At 44.1% G+C, this 21,719-nt stretch overlaps 1 protein-coding gene across 1 annotated transcript in view; it reads right to left on the reverse strand.

Moving 5' to 3' along the window:
* The window catches only part of LOC147706462 (uncharacterized), a 265,480-nt gene that overhangs the window by 210,352 nt on the left and 33,409 nt on the right, over nucleotides 1-21,719 (reverse strand). The window contains exon 4 of the mRNA XM_086932975.1: nucleotides 10,604-10,660. Within this exon, the coding sequence (XP_086789101.1) occupies nucleotides 10,604-10,660 (57 nt within the window). The remainder of the gene's footprint in view (nucleotides 1-10,603; nucleotides 10,661-21,719) is intronic.

The following is a 21,719-nucleotide window of genomic DNA, read 5'->3' on the forward strand; positions in this document are numbered from 1 at the left end:
CTAATACACTTTATAGTTTTATTAGTAAAGCTGCAAGGTAGTGGGAAGGTTTTCTGCCATTTCTTAGAATTTACTGTCTGTAAATTACAATGCACTACAACATCGTGCTTTAGTAATATATTTATCAAAAGTGAGTGTTTAAACATGAACTAAGAAACACTCCTGCCCTTCTGGTAATGCTATCAGTAAACTGAGAGGCATGTCAGGGATCACATGTACCCAATTTGTGGTCTAGATTCTTATTACACATGAAGTAAACGTTTAGTCTACTTAATCAAACAAATGAGTTTTGTTTTGTACTGCAGAAATGCTGACCTCACATAGTTAAGGGTGCACTCATATGTGAGAATGAAGAAAAAGGCGATTCAAGTTACTCGACTTGCAGGTCTAGTAACATTTTGTATGATTTTATGAGGCCTGATAGGTTGGCCATCCACAGCTACATAGACTTTGCCTTCCACTTCACGTTTCTCAAATGCAATTGTAGCCAGTATGTACCCCAATATATCTTCTGTTTCGTCTTGATACCAACCAAGACATATATCTTTGAAAATTATGGGCTTAATGTCATTTTATTACCAAATAAATCCTTAGGATTAATGGTGTACATTGATCCTGAATCCACTATCAATTCCACCATTTGACCATTGACCAAAAACAATGCTTTCGGTCTAGACATCCTCCCCTAGATTTCCTTCGGAAATAATACCTGGATGCAGGACAGATTTACAGTTCTAGGACAAAGCGCACCTTCAGAACTGTTTAGTTAAGGTAATCCTTTCCTCAGCACTTGTCTCATCCACACTCAATATCCTGATGTGAATGTCTACTCTGTCTCCATCATCACTAACAGCACTAGCTTTATTGTCCTCCTTACCCAAACATGCAAAATGGCTTTTGATGCCACACTTTCAGCAATATATATGTTTTATTGAGTGTTAAAACATTCACATTTCCATTTCATCAGCAATCTTTGTTGATCGCAAAGAAACGTTTGGAAGTTGACCCACAATACAAACTACCACATCTGGTGCATTCCTTGGAGGTTACTCTGTTTGGAATACCCGATTTAACCACCCAGTTAGTGCATTTTGTGACAGCATTACTTTCCTGTTCAGCACGCTCTTTGACATTTCTTGCTTCCACAATGGTTACAGCACTTCTCACCCTCTCTCTTTTAACAATTTTTTTCATACAGTATTCTGACTCCTCGGGGACTTTAGCAATATCTATGGCATCTGAGAGCAGGATCTATCATGAGCCACCCACAAGAGTTCTTGTATAGGTTCATCAGCCATCACCCCAAAAGCGACATTTTACTGAGAGCTTTCGGAGTCTGCCTACAAATTCATCTACAGACTCTTGCTCATTTTATGGCTAGGTAAAAAATATATATTGTGCTGTGATTAAATGAACCTCTTTGACAAATATGGTCTCATGTCTCTTCAACGCCTCTTTCAATTCATCATCAAGGGGTTGATCATTTGGCTGTAAAGTCACAGGTAAATTATTAAAAATACACTGACCCTCATTAGCTATGGCACTTAAAAGCAATGCTTTGTTCCTAGCTGGATAAAAATTCTGCCCATCCAAAGCTGCAATGTAATTTTCAAACATTCCTATTCAGTCCTCCCAGTCAATGGGTGGAGAGCAACTTGTGATAAAATAAAAGCGGAGCAATTATATGACTGTGTGCATCCATGTTGAAGTAAAGACTTCTCAAAATGCTGAAGAAATGAAAAAATACCTTGGAAAATCAATAATAAGGTGAACGTATCACTGACCACGCCCCAGAGCTTGAGCATGGTAATAGTCCCAGAAATACGCTGAAAGGCAAAAACGTGCAATTCGGCAAAACAGTACCGTGACCAGTTGAACTGTTCTCAATTGCCTCGAAGCTCTTTGCTATGCTTATTAAACACACTGTATCACCAACTTTCCGAGTAGCTGATTCTTTAGTATACTCCTACAGCGTTGACCACCTCATGGGTTGTGCCACCCGGACTTCAACTTCTCCTCGTAGCCAAAATCTGTAGTAAAGGATTGGGTCCAACACAGCAGTCTTCATATAATAACAAGCATTGGCATAGCCAAAAGGTCCCTCCTTTGGGACCTTTTAAGTGGTTAGTTCCAAATAATAATGCCGTCATTGGAGCATGTTTGTTTCCGAAAGACAAAAGACACTACATTCTAAAAACCCGAGCTTAGGCAAACAAAGTAAACAGTGTGTTTATAAACTAAAAATACCATGTGTATCGAAATTACATTTCCTGTTTTTAACTGGTGCCACTTTGTCCATGACTGTAGCTTTTAAATCAAGCCAGTGCATGGAGCCAGGAAGCCGCTTACCCGATTTGTTTCAGCCGTGGTGCATTGGTAACGTTGGGTGCCGTTTGGTGTGTGACGGATTTTCAGATCAGAGGTCTCAGAGGTTTCAGTACGGGTCGTAACACCCCGGTAGCCGCGGTTCTTCCCCGCTGCCTCAGTCAGACTCCAGAGAGCGTGGAGTTTGGGCGGTCCTTCCAGTTCGGCAGTAACCAGCAGTTTCAGCAGCCACGAGGGGGCAGAGAGCAGCTGGAGTGATACGGAGCGGTGCGATCAACCTCCAGGCAGCACTGGTAACGGCTGAAAAACTCTCTACCGATACTTTGTTGCTGGTACTGGGCCAGGCGGACACATTATGGGCCCGAAGGGAAGACGTGCGAGAGCACGGGGAGCTAACAGCAATGCAGCGAACGCCGCCAATGCTCCGAATCCTGCTGACCCTGCGATTACGATAGCTGAAGCTGGAGTTGTGACCCCGTCTGCGCCCTCACAGAGCATACCAGTCACTCGAGGTGGGCGAAACGAAAGCATGGGAGGAAATGGAGGAACTACGCCCTCCGTGGTTATTCAAGGTGAGCCAAGTGTGATTGGAAACGAAAAAGGTCCTAAAGCCCCCACAGTTCATGCAATCTTCATAAAGAAAGGCATCACTGCTAATGTGAAATCTAACACTGCGATAATAGCAAATGGCAACATCAACACTGCTGCAGTCATGAATGGACCAACTGCCTCTGATTGCCTTGTCAATGTAGTGGCTGAGGTGAATAAAGCTCAGCGAAAGGCAAATGATGACCTGGGTGACTAAGAGTCCGCTATCTCAGAGGGCAAGTTTTATTCTATGACAGACATCTCAGTTGTCTCCGAGGATGATGGTAATAGCTTGCCAGTTGAATGGGGAGATGAAGGCGAACTTACGGGGGAAGATGATGATTTTGAGCACTCACCAACTCGAATTAAGGGTCCGGTTGACTATCAAGAAACTGTCAGACGGAATCAAGAGGCAGAGAGACTCATGTGCGATGTCTCCCCTCGTGCAACCCGCCTGGGAAGGTGGGGAGCAAGAACAAGATTATAATCAGGATGTGGTGGAGGAGGAAGGGGACTGGGCCACTCTGGATATCATTTATAAGAGTATCATGGCACACCGGGCAGAGACCAAAGCAGAAAGTAATCGCTCTCAGGGGGCAGTTCGGAAGCTCCAAAACACGATGCGGCGAATGGTTAAATCTTTCAATGAACTGACCACGAGAGTCACCGAAACGGAGGAGCGCATTTCAAATGCCGAGGACTCGCTGGTAAAGCAACAAGCGGCTATAGAGACCCTGCAGTCAACAGGATCAGATGTAGAATGGAAATTGACGGACTTGGAAAATCGCGCAAGGCGTAATAATTTACATGTTCTAGGTATACCCGAATTAAAAGAAGGGAAAGATGTTCGTAAGTTTATTATAGAGGTTTTCACAGAAGCCTTCCCTGAGCTAAGTGAATGGCAGTGGGATAACAAGGTCATTAGGGCACATCGATTTCCTTTTACCCAGTGAAAAACCCAGGGAGATTCCTAGGCGGCGGGGGGATCAAAAGCACAGCCGCGAGCGATACTGATATACCTTAATATTAATACTCTGAGAGAGGCAATATACGACCTAGCACGCCCTGACAGGTGTTTTTTGTTCGTCCGGATTTTTGTCCTACAACTGTGAGGCAAAGATGGCAATTTCGGCAGTTGATCTCGCTGTTTCAAGCCAAGGGGTCACAGGTATTTCTTTTAAATCCGGCGAAATTGACAGTGCTTTATAAGGGGCAGACCAAATACTTTACATCTGAGATTAAGGCACAAGAGTATTTGAAGTCCATGGACGTAACCATCTGAAGTTACTACTCAAAAAATCTGTAGTCCGTTACACATGGTGCGAGCTCGGTGTGATAAGGTGCTCAGTTGACTTGTGGTGAATTTATTCTCATCTTTATGTACTTTTTTTTTTTTTGAAGACCTCAGCCTAGTTCTGCAGCACAACTTAAGACTTTTCTCAAACTGTGTAAACTTTGTTTATGTGCGGAACAATGATTTAATTTATAGTTGAAATAATCAGATTGGTTGGTCAAAAATATATATTTTTTTTTACTTGTTTTAGGGATCTTGAGCTGGATTAAAGGTTTAATTGCAATTGAGATTTCTGTTTAGCCTGCATTTAATAAGGAATGTCGGTCAATATAGTGGTCTCGGTTTGGCTAGAGATATCTCGTTTTTACTGGTGCCTCTGCGGAAGGACATGGAAAAGGCATTAATTGGGTGGAGGTCTGGTGGGCTTCCTGTGGAGGGGGCATTCGCACACTCTCACTGAGGACTATGTCCTTATGCCCTGTTGTGGGTGGTAGGGGAGGGGAGGGTGGAAGGGAGGACGTGACTGCTGGGGGCAGTCTGGGTGGGGGGGGGGGATAAACATAAAAAGATTTCATGAGCACATTTATTTTGTTGTATTTGTATGTGTGGTATGCAAGGAGGTGGCGGAACGATATTTTGTTTTTTTTGAGATTACGGAATGGCAGCTAGAATGCTAAGATTAGGTACATTGAACGTTAGGGGTCTTCATGCCATTAACAAAAGGCAGCGGGTGGCCAGGGAACTGCAGTGGCTGTGCTGTGATATCATTTGTCTCCAAGAGACGCATGTAGCATGGTTGAAACAGAATTTTATGACTGAACTTGGGTACAATGTTTTAGTATGCACTAAACAAACTTGCACGGCTCGCGGGGTTGCCATATTAGCAAAAAAGCGTGTTGAGTTAGCAATGTGGCCTACCCCAGTAATAATATATGGGGATTTGAATGTAAATCTTCAATCGGACTCATGTTGCAATGAAGATTATGTGCATGTCGGAAGGGAACCAAAAGTACATAGGTCATTACAAGCACTTTCACTTCACATGGATTGGTTGATGCCTGGTCCTACCTTAGGGGCGGTAACCCCGGTTATACTTTCTTTTCGGCACCTCACCAGAAGCTGGTGCGGCTGGATTACTTCTTCGTGCCACAATGTATACTCTCAGGTGCACAAATCCAGGTATACCCGCGAGCCACATCTGATCATGGCCCCGTTGTCCTCTCTATCATATCAAATTGCTCTGTTCGTAAGCCCCGGGAATTTACTTTTGACCGCAAACTGCTGTTAGATATAAAATTCCAGGAGTATATGATGGACTGGGTAGTAGAGTTTTTTAATCAGAACAGGGGGAGTACTGAGATGGGGATAGTGTGGGACACGTTTAAAGCCGCTTTCAGGGGGGAGGTTCTCAGTTATGGATTATATGCGCAAAAGCAATCACGTGCTCAGTTGCAGGAGCTATACAGCGATCCTGGGGAGGCCGAAGAGCGGTTGGTGCAGGATATTCGTTCAAGTAGAGATACCCAGGGCTTGGTAGCGGAGGTAGCTCGGTGCAATGCAAAGGAAAACTACCAATGGAGCCAAGAGGTGGCAAAAACTTATACTATTAAACGACAGCTCCTTTATGAGTATGGGGAGGCAAGTGGCAGGTGCCTGGCCCAGAAAATGAGAACAAGGGAAGCCGCACAAAGAATCAATAGCATCAAGGACATAGCTGGGCAAGTGGTAGAGAGCGAGACTGAAATAGTGGAAGTTTTCAGACAGTTTTATACCCGATTATATACCAGAGAAGATTATGATAGTAGTAAAGCCGCATCTTTGCTAGGACAATTTTGGGAGCAAGATTTGGACAGTGAAATTGCAGCTAAGTTAGAGGCCCCAATATCGATGGCTGAACTTGAAGCAGCAATCAAAGGACTCCCAGCAGGCAAGGCAGCGGGCCCCGACAAGCTTCAGTTAGAGATGTATAAATGCTTTTTTCAAGCTCTCAAACATGACATGTTAGCTACATTTAGGCTGGCGCAGACCAGATTGTATCTTAAAACGTGGGATGAGGCCAGTATAGTGGTTTTTAGAAAAAAGGGAAACCTGCAGACCAACCAGCCTCATACCGGCCTATTTCATTGTTAAATACTAATGGAAAAATGTATTCGAAAATATTGGCGGCAAGGCTCTCTGGAGTGATATCTCCGTTGGTTTCTGTGCACCAGCACGGGTTTATTCCCAAACTCGGTACAACTGATCATGTTAACCGGGTGATTGCTTTAATAGACTATGCAAACGGTTTGGAAGTAGCTCTGAGCCTCATATTATTGGATGCCGAGAAGGCTTTTGACCAAGTGTTGTTGGCTTTCCTATGGGATGTGATGAAGTCTCGAGGGTTTGGGTTTTTATTTCTTCTGACAGTTTTTAGCGCCGGGACACCTCCGACTGAGGTAGCTGTGCGCTCTACAAGATTCATAAATAAATAAATAAATAAATAAAATATATAAAATCCATACAGACATTATACCAACAGCCAAGTGCTCGGATCTATGTAATGGGGCTGCAATCGGCATCTGTTCCAATACAAAGGGGGACAAGGCAAGGTTGCCCGTGTTCCCCATTGCTATTTGCCCTCTACATCGATCCGTTTTTAAAGATGATGGAGAGTAGTCCCCGGATCCCGCCAGTCATGATATGCAGCAACAATATTGCGTGCTCGCGTATGACTATGACGTTGCTGTACTTTCTCCAAAGCCTGTCGTGGCGATGCCTGAGATCGAATATCTAGCAGCGGTATAGGGCTCGGTATCCGGGTACAAACTGAACACTGCTAAGACTCAGATCTTATGTGTTAACATTAAGTCTTTTACAGATAGTAGGGTTCTATCAGAGGTTACATATTTAGGGGTACAGATAAGAGCCTTGGCCTCTGCTACCGTACAATCTAACTGGCAGAGGTTGCTCACTGGGATCTGTAAGCAACTGGACCAGTCCGAATGTCTTCATTTAACGATAATCGGCAGATGTAATGTCTTAAAAATGATTACCCAAGATTCTTTATTTTTATCGGTGTGTACCACTAGAGATCCCCCCGGCTTACATTACACAATTGCAATCGATCTGCATGAAATTCCTGTGGTCTCGGAAAAAGGAGCGTCGTGCAAAAAAATACATGGTTCTTCCAAGGGCTGTAGGAGGTTGGGCGGTACCGGATTTCCTTTTGTATTACTACGCTTGCATGCTCCAGCACATGAATATCTTACTTACAGGGATAGGACCCTCGGATCCAGCATTGCAACCCTCAATATATAGCCTACTCCTTGGCTCGGAAGCTAGGAATCTCCTTTTCCTCAATATGGACTGGAATTATTACAAACGCACCAGATTTAAGGTGGTCGCTGCCGCTTATAAAGTATGGAAGGCAATTAAAAAGTTGTACAAAATTGAAAAGGTCTCCAGATATACTCCACTGACTGCCCCGATTTTTTTCCCTTGTATTTTTTTGGGATCGTATAGTGGTGAGTTGGCGAATGAGAGGTCTAATCACTTTGGGGGACTTACATACAGGGGATGGGTTAAAATCGTTTAGTCAGTTGAGGGAACAATATCACCTCCCAACCATACACTTCTCTAAGTATTTGCAATTACGCGATAACTTACTGAAAACTAGTTTGTGCATGCCACCCAATCCTCTCATTGAGGCCAATAAGAAAGGAGCTCGGATAGGGGTACTTTATAATTTAATGCTAGAGGCCATGCCTAATGATTTAAAAGTACAAGTAAGCAAATGGGAGAATAGGTTAGGCTGCCAAGGAATTCTGCTTGAGAAGTCAATTGAGCTAGCAGGACGAGTACTTATGTCTGCCAACCTTGTCACGCAACACTATAAAACTCTATTTTATTTGTACCATACACCAGACAAAATTTCAAAATGGGGTGGGGACCCGGACCAGAAGTGTTTCAGGTGTAATGTCCAACAGGCGGACGTGATGCATATTTTTGGCACTTGTGTTAAATTGAGGGACCGGTTTGGGTATGTAAACAAGTTCCTTTCTGAGATTCTGGGTACTCCTCTTCAGTCATCACTTATGCAGATTCTATTGGGTATACATACGGGAAGTGATCATGCTGTGCTCTCCAACAATACTGTTTATATGATATTTGTGGCCACAGCGGTTTTAAGGTTATGCATAGCCTCGTGTTGGCTACAAAGCGATCCCCCTTCATTTGAAGCATGGCGGACCCGGTTTCTCTTTACCTATAATATTGAACATAGTCAGTACGCACTGAAAGGGAGGTGGAAAAGGGCATTGGGACAGCAAATTTGGGGCTCGGTCAGCACATATATGGCTGCAGAAGGTTGATCATCCCAGACTTTCTATGTACCTTTATCTATTTTTTCTTTTACAGGCACCACTATGATGTATTATTGCTATTTATAATGGCACAATGCCTGAGACAGTGGAATTTTTCTCTATTTAAGTTGTGATACTTATCTTTGCTAAAATTCCTGCAATATAGTGCTATATACACCATCCTTGCAACCCCACAATTACATGATGAGAGGCTTAATGTTTGATTATGTGCTCATGTTCTGTACCCCAATAAAAAAATTAATTAAAAAAAAAAAAAACTTTCCAGAAGAGTTTCTAACAGCTGAGGTGCCAGGCCGGGGGCCAGCGCTATAAACCACAGTACAAACAAGATAAAAGCTAATTAAAAAAACAGGAGCACTTAAAGCCCCGTGACAATATAGTTAATTTAGTGCACGCTGCAGACTGAAACACACAATGTAAATCTGCAGTTTTGTGTATACGTAGCACTATATATTGCAGGAAGTATTCCCAAATTATTTACATATTTAGGAACTGAGACACAAGGTGGAAAGTGAATTTACCAGGATCACACATTTTGTCAATTCAGCTATCAGACCAACGTTTTCTCCTGTGTCAACCTGCTTCCGTTCTGCGCATAAGCCCATTACAGCATTCTCCCCCTGCTGTTGCTGCATGGAATGTCATGACATTACCAATCAGTACGTCTTGCTATTTCTGTTATGAGTGTCAACGATGTTTCCGAGGTGTGCTCAGGAGAACGGAACACAATGGCGATGTAGTAGGTCGCCGTCAAGTCTAGGGTTAATAGGGTGAGAAAGAAACCTCCTCCAACAGAGATGTTAATCCTTTACTTGATTAACCCACAGAGCAAGTTTTATTTCTGTAGATCCTGCAGAGGCACAGCCCATACTTAACTTACCGCAGACAAGTCTGCCACGAAGGGCTCACAATTCCACTCGGTGATGTAAAGAAAAACAAGATTTGTGGTGCTGAAGGTCGGGTGGGTAAGGTTACGCTGCTCTCTGGAAGGGCCTTGGCTTGCCAGCGTGGAAACTGACATTCCGGCCATAGAACGCACCAGCACGACGTATACATTGTTTGCTTTTACTTTTAACACTTCTATTAGCGTTTGCAGAAAGCCCTCTTACCATCAATCTTTGCAGCCGTAAAACCCAAGATAACCATCAGGGAGGAATGCAGCTGGCACAATGCGCGCCGCCGCTCACTCTCGAGACCCCTAGGCCATGGGAGTGAAAGTTTTGAGGAAAGGCGGGACATGCACCCGTCTTTGGCCATTTGCATGATTTCATTATTGAAAGCCACACGCTAAGGCCAATGGGATGTGTGGGAAGAGGCAGACCCACATGGAGAAGTCTCTTGGAAGTCTGGAGTGATTCCAAGAGGCCCTCTCCTAGAGCAGCACATGCGCGCTGCACTAGGTGAGACCTAAAAAGTCTTTATACACACAGCCCGAGCGTGATTAGCCATGATTCAATTGACAAGCCTGGAATGCTCATATCCACATATTCCCTACATGGAATGATAAACTTCACCATGCCAACATAACAAACTGCTTTTAACTGCACCACTTGCTCAAACTCACTGCTGAGTCTGTTAAGAGAGTGTTAAGAGAGTGTTCCTAATAATACTTCTGAACCCCTCTCTTCCCATTACTCGTATAGCACTCTTAATTACCTGAATTAGTCATGATCAGATATATCATCCATTGAAATATCTACATTTGCTTGACAAAGTTTGATGTGCATTATATTCAATGGGTATGAAAAAATACACTGAAAAAGTAAGTAGATTGAAGAAAGGACGAATGAAGAGACTCAGCAAACAAACCGAAATCTCGGTCAAGAGAAGGTAAACAAAAAACAAAACAAAAAAACAGACCACTGTACCATAGCAGATAACATTGCCACCAATGCTAGACCGAAGGCAATCGTTTGGAATAAACAACTGCCTGAAATTAGATTTCTTGCTTTCAAAAAAGTAAAAACAACAAATAAAACTAAAGCATACAATCGTCTTGTACAAAGCTCACTTTCTTTTCCCATCCCAGCCTCACCCTGGTCCTATGCAGCTGGATCTCCAAGTCACGACAGCGGCTCCGGTACTGCAGCACCTGTGGAGAGTAAAAATAACACATTTAAAAACCAATTTCTTACAGGGTGTTGACTGAGTGAAAGCCAGTGAGAAAACCACACACTGATGATAAACCTGCTTGGAGGTCCTCCCCAGGATATCGAGCCATTCTTCTGGAAAGAGACATGCTCTTTTCAAACGTAATGTGACCAATTAGCTATCTTAATGGATACAATGCCCTTGGAAAGCGGAAAACTCTGCCCACCACAAATCACTGTAAATGAAAAGCTTTGCATCAAAAGAATATTACTCAATTAAATTTACCAATGACACTGAATTGACTTCTCAGGTTTTGCCATAGTGGTCAAAGCAATACAGTGGTGTCTCAAGAATTGGTCCCTGGATAAAAAAGTGGCACTAAGCATCACTGCATGTTCTTATGACACTATGTCCTGATCAAAAAAGGCCAATAGTGACCCCAATGCAACAAATCCTTTCACAGCATGATTTAGTGAATTATTATATAACCACCATGTTTGGGAAGGGGGAACATTCGGTCAATGTCGTTGATGCTGCAGGTAGCATGGCCGGTGGTGTGCAGGTGACACCTTCCATACATGTCAGAAGAAAGGTTCCTGAAAGTGAGTTTTGGCAAATGCCTCAAACAAATGGCCTTAAAATAAGTATGCCCTTGTCTTGCTTTCCCCTGTTTAATACTTCAAGAAGTGAAAGCATGGAGGGGCAACTGATAAACTACTTACTATTGATTGATGGGCTATGGGATGGCATCAGGCACTGTCCCAGAAATCCTGTAAATGTTGTGAAGAAAATTGCCAAGTCAGAAAACCCTCTTTTCTCAGCACTACCTGTTCTATGTATGGAGAGGGGGGTGAAGAGAGGGGAAAGAGAGGCTGGAATCTTTGCAACTGATCTGTGCGAACAAACTGCCTGGAATATCAACTCAACAGAACATCCATCTCTAGATAGGTTTACTCTTTGCAACACACCTACAGAACCTATTGGAGACACTGGCCCACTATTTGTGTCTAAGCATTAGCACCTCAACTGCAAGTACAAATCTAGATATATGTATACTTCACTCTACCCCAACACAAAAACATACCTCAACTGGTATGTTGAACACTGTCCAGCACTAAAGCCTTACAGCTGTGATCTCAACAGCACATCGGTATCCACATATACCACTACTTCACCATACACATGCATAACACATTAGACACCTCATCCTGGTACCACCCTGGGTCCACCCAAGGGCTTAGCTATCAGCGGTGCAGTGTGTGCAGTAGCACTTGGTTATCATGGGCGCAAAGGGGCCCAGTCCTTTCTATTTTTATCTAAACATGTTTATATTATGCTCGGTGCATTAACCAAGGCACAGTGAAACAGTACAGTTGAAGTTCGTAGCGCCAAAGATAATCCACTTCCAGTACAGAACCAAAGCTTTAATAGTGACAGGAATCACAGGAAATCAACATTGCGCATTATAACCATCGAACAACAAAGAAATACCAAAGGGCCCAGTCCAACCCTAATGTAGCTATCTTTTATCTCCCAGGGCGGGGGACAGGGTCCCATATTCTTTGCTAGTATTAGGAACATGTGCAACATTGTTAAACCACAGCTACCAGCATTGCACCAAATCCATAGAACCGGCTGAGCAAGGCCTCTTCGGTAGGAAATGATGGTCCAGGTATAAATGTACCCTACACCAACAAAATACATACAACACTCTCCTTGGCAACATAATGTACACAACAAAGTACAAAACCTAAGTAGTTGCCCAGACGATGTCACATGAACAGCACATTAGCTCTTATCAACATTTGTATTAGACCATCTCTTTAAAAAGTAGTTTCAACATACCACATCGATGCTCGCCGTGTTACTCTGCATTAATGCCACACAGTAGACTAATATTACCCCATACCAAAACAATCACCCTCGGTCAAGCAATGAACAACCGGGCACCCTGCAGGCATCCATGCACCTAATGCAATAGGAAAATTATGACAGGACCTCACAATTACCAGCTAGTCACAACTGCACTATCACTGCACAACACATTGGACAAATACTGCTTTCTCTAACTAACCCAAACAACCATACATTACTTGACGCTGGTCAAAGAGAGTTCTAGAACTGAAGAGCACCGACATTCACAAAGGACAAAACTAATTATCAGACATGCTAAGCTCATGTTTCTGCCATGAAACACTAAATATTAACTCGGACCACTAATTTGAGTAATTGGAGAAAATGCGTATCTTCAGATCAATTATGAAATAGTGATAGTCTTGAGCAATACTAGAAACGTTGTCAAACATACGTAATTATAGTCTGACAAGGAGGGCACATTAATGTAGCACTGAATAATTAGATAATAAAACATTAAGAAGTTTATATGGAAAGCAACAAACAAATAGTTGGCTATTTGATATTTGGGAAACAGTAGGTTAAATCATTAAAAACAAGAACCAATTTGATCTCATTGATGCAGTTAATATCTTCATTTGAAGCCAATTTCTTTAATCATTCCGGAGACATACAAAGTTATTGCTTTGCTCAGAAGACCACAGACTCTTACCCCTTATCAAACTTGCCATTAAAGGTGCTGTGGATTGCCTTCACTTTCTTTTCCATTGTTCTGGACATTGAGGGCACGTGCTTAGCAATAGAGAGGCTGAGCCACAGATGTGAAACAAAGACTGAGAGAACGGTGGCTGGTGCACCTTTTACATACTTGCGAATCCACATCTAGCCCACAAAACTAGCAGGTTTGCCCTGTCTGCTTTGACGGTTCAGGCGTTGAAGAACCTGGGCTTCTTGATGGACTCAGAATTATCTGTAGGACCACAAAATTTGAAAATGATCTAACATGGCCTCTGTCAAGTGAGACTTCTGAAGAGGATTCTTTACTTTCCTCAGTGGGTGTAGCAAGTAATTGCTTAAGTAGGACTACATACAGTGCGCATATTCGGGCTTACCAGAGTACAGAATTCAGCATCTACAAGAGAAGCAAAATGCGCACAAGTGGCAGACCTTTGTTAAAGTAGCGATCAACCTTACATGTTCTTCAAAAGAACGTGTCACTGAATGGCAAGCTCTCCTGTGGGGATCAATGCCATCTGGGCTCCCTTTGTTGTCTTCGTGGGTTTGTTCCACCACTGAAAGGAGAAAATAATCACTGAACTTGGATAATAGTTCCACGATTGAGTTGATCAGCGGCAGAGCCACAATCATTCTAAACATAGGTGACAACAGACATGAATTCCTCTGCCTACTGAATTATCAAAAGCAAAATTACAAGAAATTGGCTACAAATCCAACAGAATCACTCATAAGACATCGATATCCAAAAAGGGGGCTGAATTTCTGGTGGAAAACAATCCAGTCATAACTGATTTTTACACGCTACAAAAAATCTATAAAAATAGCACTCCAGTACTTGGAAGCCAATAACATCTGGGATCAACTCAATACACCTTTTCCAGAGTTTAATCTGGTCTCTGAAGGGTTTGGGTTAGTCATAATATTGTTGTTTTTTCCTTCAGATTGATGCACAGAGGCTTGCACTACTGGGAGCAAAACTTCTTCGCATAGAAGTATATGACAAGATTTGTTCTACCAACAGGACAACTAAGACCAATACCAGGTTGGTATCTTATCCTACACTTTCAGAACGCCCTAAACTATGTGTGGTTAGATGCATTAAAGCATATTGTGAAATGACAGGGGACATCAGACCAGCAGGTGGGAGACTACTTCTAATTGCCATGCAAAAGCAGTTCAAGGCGGTATTATCACCTTCTATCGCCTGGTTGGAAAGGTGGATTATGGCGGAGGCCGGTGTAGATGTGCATATGTTTGGGGCCCACGGCGTCTAAAGCCATACAAGTAGGTGGCAGACTTGGGAATATCATGAGTGCGGCAGGCTGGACATCAGAGTCGATCTTCAAGAAGCTTTACTTCAAACTCATTTTGGATGCCACCACTCTGATAGTAAGTATGCTTTGAATATGCATAATCCTTTCCTCTGGTCCAGACAGAATGGAAAAATTCCTAGCTAATGAGAAGGAAAGTTTCAATTCTATTAAGGATAATGAGGTGAGGATTATCAAACCCAGGGAGATCATGAAATGATTTTCGGACCCACCGGTTACTTCGTTATCAGTAAGTAAGGTTAAGATCATATATCTAACTATAGGTTCATGAAAGTGATGAAAATGTTTTCTCAAAAATGCAACGAAATTGAGAAGTTAAAACTATGGATGTGAATAAAGAATCTTATAATGTTGCAAAGAATTGGAAAACGTGTTACCTCTCTATTGTAGGGAATTCTCCAAAATTCGAATAGGAAAGCATTCAAGGTTAACTTCCTCCTGTGAAGAAGAGGAACAGGAAGGGGAGTCCTACAATTATATACTCCGGATTGCCACATTGATTGACCTGCCACCAGCGGACGAAGGATTGCTGAACACCAGCGGGAGCCCTCAGAGCCAGCTGCTGCCGCCACGCCTCGCCGGACCCGCTTCGCGGGTCCCGCTTCGCGGTCAGCAGCGGCCGGACCAGTACTGCGAGGGGTGTCCCAGTCCCAGGATTTGACCGGCAGGGCTGCGAGCTAGCAGCGTGGGGACTCCAAGGTCCAGGAGCCCACGCGCGCCCGTCTCCATCTGGGCTGCTCTCCCTGCCGGCCCCACCCCCACCTGAACTCCTTTTAAAGAACCATCGTGCATTTGCTCACCGGATTGCCTCATTGATTGACCTGCCACCAGCGGACGAAGGATTGCTGAACACCAGCGGGAGCCCTCAGAGCCAGCTGCTGCCGCCACGCCTCGCCGGACCCGCTTCGCGGTCAGCAGCGGCCGGACCAGTACTGCGAGGGGTGTCCCTGTCCCAGGATTTGACCGGCAGGGCTGCGAGCTAGCAGCGTGGGGACTCCAAGGTCCAGGAGCCCACGCGCGCCCGTCTCCATCTGGGCTGCTCTCCCTGCCGGCTCCACCCCCTCGGCCTCCAATCCAATAGCTACAAAAGTCATACAGCCTCCCCGCTGCGCGGGAGCGCGCGGGAGGGCGCCGGGAGAAGCCCGGGACAAGGGCGGGACCGTTTGAGGCCGTTCGAGGCCTAAGAGGACTGGCCTGGCCCACCCCCCTTGGTTCGTGCCACTGTCATCGTGCCTGGACTTTGAGATTAGTGAGTACGCTACAGGAACTATAACGGTCATACATCATGTGTACGCGGGGTAGTCGTAGTAAGACTGCACTGGGCCTGACCAAGCCAAATGGTACCTTGGATGATTTTCTTGTAAAAACTAACTTGGCAATAGACGCCGAAATCACTAAAATGCAGAAGAGGGTCTCTATCGAGCTAGACGCTGCGCGCAGGCTCTCCCAAACATTTGCTAACTCTAAAAAATCTTCCCTGGGAAATATTGCGTCCGCTGCATCCCCCCCAACAGGCTTCACGCCCCCCCCCCCTCTGTTAATTCAAGCCGACATTCATCATTCTCCCCCTTCTTCCTCTTCACCCCCATTAGACTCCTCTTTTATCTTCACACCCATGACCTCCAAACCTACCGAGGGTCATGTGTCTACTGAAAAGGAAAACTCTACCACTTTGCCGGACATTCCTGCCCCTTCCTTTTCTGTAGTAAAAAGTAAAAACCTAGGTCGCCAAGCCCTGAAAAAGAAGAATAATGCAAAATCTGCCTACGCTCGCAAGAAAGCAAAAATTGCAAGGCAGCAGTTTTTCAATCATAGAAGAACTCTGCCCAACACAGGGGAGCTCAAACAAACATCACTTTCAGCCACCCAGTCAACAGGGGGTGATAGCGATCTTATCCATTCTAACATCACTACTGCCCCTGTTTCAGAGAATCTTGCTGTCCCTGGCGACAACTTAACAGGGGGAGGGCAAAATGACCTAGGGAGGGACATGGACAAGGCGGGTGATGATGAAGACTTTCTCAAAACAGTCTGGGTTACTTTAAAACAACTATTGTCACCTTTTGAACTCAGACTGTCACGTATTGAGAATCACCTGCTTGAAATGGATAAAACCTTAGTATCCCTGGCCACGCTTAGCCTAAAACAGCTGGAAGCAACATATCCCCATATTACTGAGGTTGCCCCACAGGTTAGTAATGATGGCACCCAACCTGTTTCAGCCCCTAATGCTGGCATCCAACCGGCTCTAGCCCCTAACGAGGCCTCCCTTGCTCCTTTAATTCTGCCCTCACCTTTGCCCCCCCCCATTACCCAAACCTACTCCAATTCCCAAACCCCGGACAACTGCAAATGTTCCTGCCCCCCCCCCCATCTAATCCATCAAAACCAGAGATGAAACCCCCCAAAAAACAGGTGCAGCCCAAAAATTTTCCTAGAACTAACCACAAGGCGACCAAGCCTATCACTCCTCTTTTACAGCGCACATTTAACCAACACCAAAATCAACAAAACTTTCGCGGGGGCTATATTGACCTCCCTCCTGATGCCGGGCCCTATGTTGCCATTTTGGCTGGGGTACCTCCGCTTGACCCTGACACTGTGGAAACCCAGTGGTCCTTAAAGAACAAAGTGATCTACTGGCTAAATGTCAACAGGCAGCTCCCTCAGACCACCAGGAGCAGGGTCTTAATGGTTAGGCGAGTCCCATGGGTGGGTCGCACTTATAAATCCATACCGGGAGACTGTATTGTGGTGTCATTTGCAGACCCTCACACAGCCCAACTCATCACCACGTGGGATCCATATGCGACTGACCAATCCATCGTCACTAAACCCCTTACCTTTTTTTACCCGCCAAAACAGATAGTAGAGCCTCCTGGGGTCTGGTCTATAGCCCACAATCACAGATGGAAGGGGCACGGGCAGGGATGGCAATCCGCTAATAACTGGTGGGAAGGAGCACCCACTATGAACAGGTTTGAATGCCTAGATCAGGTGGATTGACTGGGAACTGTCGATCTCTCACCCCGGTCGAGTGCCCAAAATTATCCAGCCAATGCCAGTAACAGTGACAAAGCACCACCCATTAACAAAAATCCAACCCTTCCGGGGGCAGAACAACCCTGCCCTGCCCAGCGTCCCATTGCTGTGCGGGCCACACAAGATCTAGAGATGGTACATTCCCTAGTTCCGTTAGACGTAACGGGGAACGTGGGCCAACCAGACCAGAAAAATAGCGATTCAAAGCATTCACTCCTATCCTGGAATGTAGCAGGCCTGGGTAATAAGATCACCCACAAACCTTGGTTGGAGATTGTTCAGAAGCATGGCATTCTTTGCCTGCAAGAAACTTGGCTTGTAGAGGAAAGTCACATTATGGGGTATCGAACATTCCATTCACCCGCTGTTCCCTCTCCCCAGGGTCGAAATAAAGGGGGCCTGTGCATATATACATCGAATGTAGGGGATATAAAGGTATATAATTTCCATTCTGATCAATACTTCCAAATCCTTTCATTCAAATGGGGCACCACACAAAAGGTGATACTGGTGAATTTCTATAATAACATGCCAGCTAATGATATGGAATTGATTTTGAACAAAATGTCACACCATATTCATAAAGTGAGAGAGCAAAACACGGGGGACCACACAGTTCTATGGGTGGGAGATTTTAATTGTGCCATCTGTCCATCTTCTGAGTTAGGTTTGTGCGGCCTTGCAGATCATGAGGAGGATGGCCCTTTTCACTTCTCACACACCAATCTGGGGTCTCTCCTCAACAGTATTATATTCTCTTTTGATCTTACTTTCATTAATCAGGCATGTTCCCCCCCAGTTCCCTTTGCCCCAACATACAATGGTAGAGGCTGTGAAACTACTATCGACTTTGCACTAATATCACCCACTAAACCCAACTTTATAACTTTCTGGGAGATTGGGGACGACCCAATGAGCGATCATTATCCTATTATCTTTGGGGTAAGGATCGCAGAGGGGAAAGCAAAGGAATCTAGCGGGCCTCTATATCCACTTGAGGTCACTTTAACAAAGATAAACGGCTATGTGTTAAAGTGGGAGAAATTGAATCCCTCAACCTTCTTTCACAACCTCATATCATCTTGCTTTACAGACATATTTGTCTGTTTAGAAGAAGATATTGATCCAAAGGCGATTATGGCAGCCTTCGCTAATATCCAGCTTTACATTAAAGATATGCTAACTAGGAGCTACAAAAAGAATGGGAAACACGCACGTGGGTGGTTTGACTCCAGGTGTACAGCTGCCCTAAAGAATTTGAAGAAAGTTTTAAACGCCATTCCCAAAGACAGGGTTCTAATTTCCCAGGCCAGACGAGAGTACAAGATGGAAATTAACCATCGGAAGGCAACAATGAAAAGGGAGGCCTGGGAAGCTTTGGGGGAAGCTGCCAGGAATAAGGACACTAACCTCTTTTGGAAAGTTATAAGATCAGTATATAACACAAAAGATAGTGACAATTGCATAGAGGTAGCAATCACGGCAGAGCTCTGGGTAGAACACTATGGCAAACTTTACACCAATAGCCAGGGGGACACCCAGAACCAACAAAAGGCAACCTCATCCTTGAATAAATCAATTCAGGATTACCAGTTAAGTGACCCCCCAGTATCCCCTTATCCAATCGATCTGGTTTTTACCTCCCTAGAAGTGGAAAATGCCATCAGGGAAAGCCCGTCAGGGAAAGCTCCTGGCCCCGACCACACCCCAGTGGACGTCTATAAAACAAATCTGGAATTCTGGGCTCCCCTCTTAACTAACGTTTTAAATATGGGAAACAAATGTGGCTTCATTAACACCTGGTCAGATGCTATTGTAGTGCCCATCTTTAAAAAGGGGAACAGGGACGATCCTGCTTGCTACCGTCCTATTTCGCTACTGGACGGCCTCATGAAAATAGCAGGAAGGATCGTCCTTAACAGAATCCAGCACTGGGAGACAGAGAAAAAGGTCATCTCGGAACTCCAATACGGGTTCCGAAAGGGATTGGGTACCCAGGAACAATGTTTAAACCTGTCCTTATTGATCTCCAAATACACCGAGGCCAAAAAAGGGGACCTGTTTGTTACCTTTGTTGACCTTAGCTCAGCATTTGATTGTGTGGACCATCTGCAGCTCTGGTCAACATTGGAACATATCGGGGTGGATCCTACCATCATCATATTTATAAAAGAACTATACAGAGATGCCGGCGCCAGAGTGAGGTTCGGGACCCAGGGTCAATGCACACAGAAATTTGCCATAAATAGAGGGGTTAGGCAAGGCTGCATACTTGCGCCCCTCCTATTTAGTTTTTATATAAACTCCATCGTAGAGCACTTAATAAATCTGCCAAGTGATTACCCAGCTGTCAATGGTAGGCCTGTACCGATTCTTTTATATGCCGATGACGCGGCAATCATGTCTAGGACTAAGGTAGGGCTGCAGAGAGCAGTAACTGAATTCTCATCCTACATGGGGAAAAGAAACCTGAAAGTGAACGCCTTTAAAACTTTCTCCATGTCCTGCACCCAAAAAAACAAAAGGCCACAATGTTCGATATATCTTGACGAGCAAAGAATTGAGTGCACGGACACCTTTTGCTACCTGGGTGTTGTTTTTGAGAGGAAAGGAGGTTGGAAACATGCAGTATCTGCTAGGAAACTTGCCTTCAGCCGTGCCATTGGGGCCCTGCGAACTTTTGCAGCTAAAATCGGGGGCAAACCGATTGCTGAGATGTTACAGATCTATCAAGCCAAGTGTATAGCGACAGTCACTTATGGAGCAGGCCTATGGGGCTTCGAAAATGTGTCCTCGCTACAAACCTGTGAGAACCTTTTTATCCGCTATCTATTAGGTGTGAGCAAATCTACTTCGACTTTTATTACCCATATCGAGACTGGCCTCAAATACCTTAGCGACACTATAAAGTTATCACTGTGTTTGCTGTGGCACAAAATCTGGACCACTATGGAATGCCAATTTAACAGAGAACTCATCACGGACTGTATGAACTTGGATGGTGCATCCAAAATCAAATGGCTACGATACGTCCAGCTGATGTTCTCTAAAATTGGACATCCCGAATTTTATGATGCCCCAGAGTCTCTAGAAAACTTGTCTAGGCCAGCTCTCAAAAAACTTTTACTCACATACCTGGAAAGCGCCAGATGGAACACTGAGAAACTTAAGAGTACTACCCTGAGTTACCAAAAAATTACCCCTATTGAAGGTTTACAAACGTATCTCAGGATTGAAACTGCACCTTACCCTCGTATGCTTCTTACTAGGCTGCGTTTGGGCACCTTCTTCCGTATGGTCACCTTCCCAAAACAGAATGATTGGACTTCGTCGAATCTAATTTGCCCATGCGATGATCATTCTTCGCAAAGTAACATTCATATCATGTTCTTCTGTAATCTGTACTCTGCCCCGAGGAAACGATTCCTCTTACCTCTCCTTAAACGCTGGGGCATAAGAACATGTAAAACTGCTTATCTGAAGTTACTCTTGTTAGATGAGGTGTATGTTATCTTTGTTGTTTCTCGCTTTTTAATGTCAGTGATGAAATACAGAAACTCTATGATGTAAGCCTTACATGTTTAAATTTTCTAGAAGCTCCAACATGAGACCTTTCGGTTCTATGTTTATGTTTATCTCTGACTTTTTATATATGGATAAATGTTTTACAGATTCCTTATAAATTTTTTCGATGTGGAAATCTTTTTAAATTAATGGTATAAACTGTACTGTATGCTTTTATGATTTTTCAGATAAATCGAATAAAGCTAAATTTGAATTTGAATTTGAATACTCCGGATTTGACTATGATTGGACTATGGTAACTATGGAGACCCCCCCCATGGTTAATGAGATATGTAGTATGTGTTGTTTTATTTTTAATGTGTTCTTTAAAAGGCAGATTTTCATTAATTCTACACTTTGCACGATATTGTGCCTCACTTCTCATGGGCATTCTATTAGACAGATGTCATCACATATACTATTCAGTAACACCAGACTCAATGTAGAAAGAGAAAATAAAGATCACATCCAGCTTACTAACTACAACATAAAGGCAGTTAGGGTGGCACAAAATGGTGCTCATGCCAGATA

The sequence above is a fragment of the Lissotriton vulgaris genome, chromosome 7, assembly GCF_964263255.1.
Source record: "Lissotriton vulgaris chromosome 7, aLisVul1.2, whole genome shotgun sequence".
Taxonomy (NCBI): Eukaryota; Metazoa; Chordata; class Amphibia; order Caudata; family Salamandridae; genus Lissotriton; species Lissotriton vulgaris.